This window comes from Larimichthys crocea, chromosome II (genome assembly GCF_000972845.2).
Source record: "Larimichthys crocea isolate SSNF chromosome II, L_crocea_2.0, whole genome shotgun sequence".
In the NCBI taxonomy this organism is placed as follows: Eukaryota; Metazoa; Chordata; class Actinopteri; family Sciaenidae; genus Larimichthys; species Larimichthys crocea.
In genome coordinates this window covers 1,743,875-1,746,374 of record NC_040012.1, presented here as the reverse complement: position 1 = coordinate 1,746,374, position 2,500 = coordinate 1,743,875, and the positions used below count along the sequence as shown (strand labels likewise).

General features: G+C 46.6%; 1 protein-coding gene across 1 annotated transcript in view; it reads right to left on the bottom strand.

Moving 5' to 3' along the window:
- The window catches only part of slc4a2a (solute carrier family 4 member 2a), a 22,565-nt gene that overhangs the window by 13,142 nt on the left and 6,923 nt on the right, over window positions 1-2,500 (bottom strand). The window contains exons 2-4 of the mRNA XM_027289106.1: window positions 1,499-1,597; window positions 1,130-1,283; window positions 1-147 (exon numbers count right to left, since the gene is read on the bottom strand). The exon at window positions 1-147 is cut by the window's left edge and continues 64 nt beyond it. Coding sequence (XP_027144907.1) covers window positions 1-147; window positions 1,130-1,283; window positions 1,499-1,552 — 355 coding nt within the window. The 5' untranslated portion in view covers window positions 1,553-1,597. The remainder of the gene's footprint in view (window positions 148-1,129; window positions 1,284-1,498; window positions 1,598-2,500) is intronic.

Below are 2,500 nucleotides of genomic sequence, written 5' to 3'. Positions count from 1 at the left end.
CTTCCTCTTGGTCTTCTTCTATGGTAGCTGCAGCGTTAGAGGCAGAGCCCCGCCTCTCCTTCCTCCCGTCGCTGCTCCTCCTCCTCCTGCTGTCGGCGGGCGGTTTGGACAGAGGATGATGCACGTGGAGAGAAAAGTGACGGTGATCTGCAGGAGGACACAACAAGACCCTGTGACCTCCTCAAAGACCACCTGAACCTGTCTGTACCTGTCTGTACCTGTCTGTCTGTCTGTACCTGTCTGTACCTTCTGAAACTTCTCAGCAGCCTCAAAATTCAGGAACCTCAGTGTAGACTTGTTGGACCTCCTCCCATCTACCACCCAGACAAGAACTCCTAAATACTCATAAAAGGTCCTGAAACCACTTTCAGAACCTTCAGAACCTGAAGCTGCTTGAACTCTTCAAATATCCCTTGAACCTGGGGGCAATGGTGGCCTAAAGGTTATAGACGCGAGCTGGTGACTGGAAGGTTGCCGTTCTGGATCCCTTGAACTCATCGGCCATTTACAGAAACCTAGGAGAGCCTTCAGAAATGTCAAAACAGTGGAACATCAACATCCTACAACCTTATTGAAAGAACAAGAAGAAAAATTGTTGGCCATCCTCAAAAACCCTTGGATGTTAATCTCCAGAACATTTAAAAGTCTCCAAAAGGCAGTGATCAGGAACATCAGGAGTTTTCCTCAGCAACCTTCAGAGCATCCTCAAAATGAAAGAAACATGTTGAACCTGCTCAGGGACTCCTAAAACTTAATGACAGTCCCATGAAACCCTTCAAGGACCCCTGAAACACCCTGGAATCACTGCCAGAACTTGCTAACACCTTCTTGCACCCTAAAGAGAGAAACTCCTGAACCTCCAGAACATTTGAACCAATGAGAACCTTTAAAAACTCCAAAAGACGCTTGAGATTGTTTAACTTGTTCTCTCACCAGAATTGCATAATCTCCTCAAAAACTCTGTAATGGACCCTTAAACCCGAGGATCATCCACAGCAACCTCAGCCTTCTGAAGATGGTTAAACCCTCATGAAGAGATGTTTGAACCTTCTCAAGGACCCCCCAGACCCCAACACAAGACTTCTTAGACCACCTTAAGAACCCCTGAAACCAGGTGTTGGTGTTTCACCTTCAAAGTCCTGCTCATCGTAGACTCTGTGTTTCTCTGGTGGACTGCGAGCTGTGGGACAGAGGATCTGCTGAAAACCCTGAACATCAAAGGCCTTGTTCAGGTCCTCCTCTTCATCGTCACTATGGCAACGTGGAGGAGGCGGAGACAGAGACTGGAGGAGAGAAGAGGAGTGATGAAGTCTGTGATGTCACTGCACCTTCACAGAATCAGGTTCTGTTGGGTTCAGATGGACTCGTTCACACCTGCTGAGATCATGGTGTGAAGCAGACCACCTCAAGTGTGTTTAAAGTCCCACACTCAAAAACCCCATACTCACTTCAGTTCCTGAATGCCTCATGTATGATAATAATGAATGTGTTGACTCACGGCGGACAGACTGGCGGCGCCTCCAGGACCCACAGAGCTCTGATGATGGCTCATGGCTCGGTCAGAGGTCAGAGGTTCAGTAAGTTCATGCAGCAGAACCTGCAAGAAGAAAATAGTCCTCATCAGACCCTGAACTCCCATTGGTTAACACCATCAGACCCTAAACTCCCATTGGTTAACACCATCAGACCCTGAACTCCCATTGGTTAACACCATCAGACCCTGAACTCCCATTGGTTACCGCCATCAGACCCTGAGCTCCTATTGGTTAACACCATCAGACCCTGAGCTCCCATTGGTTAACACCATCAGACCCTGAACTCCCATTGGTTACCGCCATCAGACCCTGAGCTCCTATTGGTTAACACCATCAGACCCTGAACTCCCATTGGTTAACGCCATTAGACCCTGAGCTCCTATTGGTTAACACCATCAGACCCTGAGCTCCTATTGGTTAACACCATCAGACCCTGAACTCCTATTGGTTAACGTTGTGAACCTGAAGGTGTAAAATGTGAATTCACTGAGTTTAAAGTGACAAAGTTGAATGATGTGATCAGACTGAAGAGATCAGAGAGTGAGTCAGCACATCTGAGAAAGAGACAGGTGAGTCAGCACATCAGGTGTGACAGAGAATAAAACAAAGCTCAGCTCTCTGCGATTTACAGAATTTGCTGATGGACAGTGAAGTAAACTGTAGCTGCTGTTAGCTAATGTTTGCTCAGATTGTTAGCTGGGCTGTGAGCTCAGAGCACCAGGGGAGTGTTAGTGTTTGTACCACAGAAGAAGAAGAAGAAGAAGAAGAAGGAGAAGAAGAAGGAGAAGAAGAAGAAGAAGAAGAAGAAGGAGAAGGAGAAGAAGAAGAACAAGAACAAGAAGAACAAGAAGAAGAAGAAGAAGGAGAAGACGAAGAAGAAGAAGAAGAAGAAGAAGAAGAAGAAGAAGAAGAAGAACAAGAAGAACAAGAAGAAGAAGAAGAAGGAGAAGAAGAAGAAGAAGAAG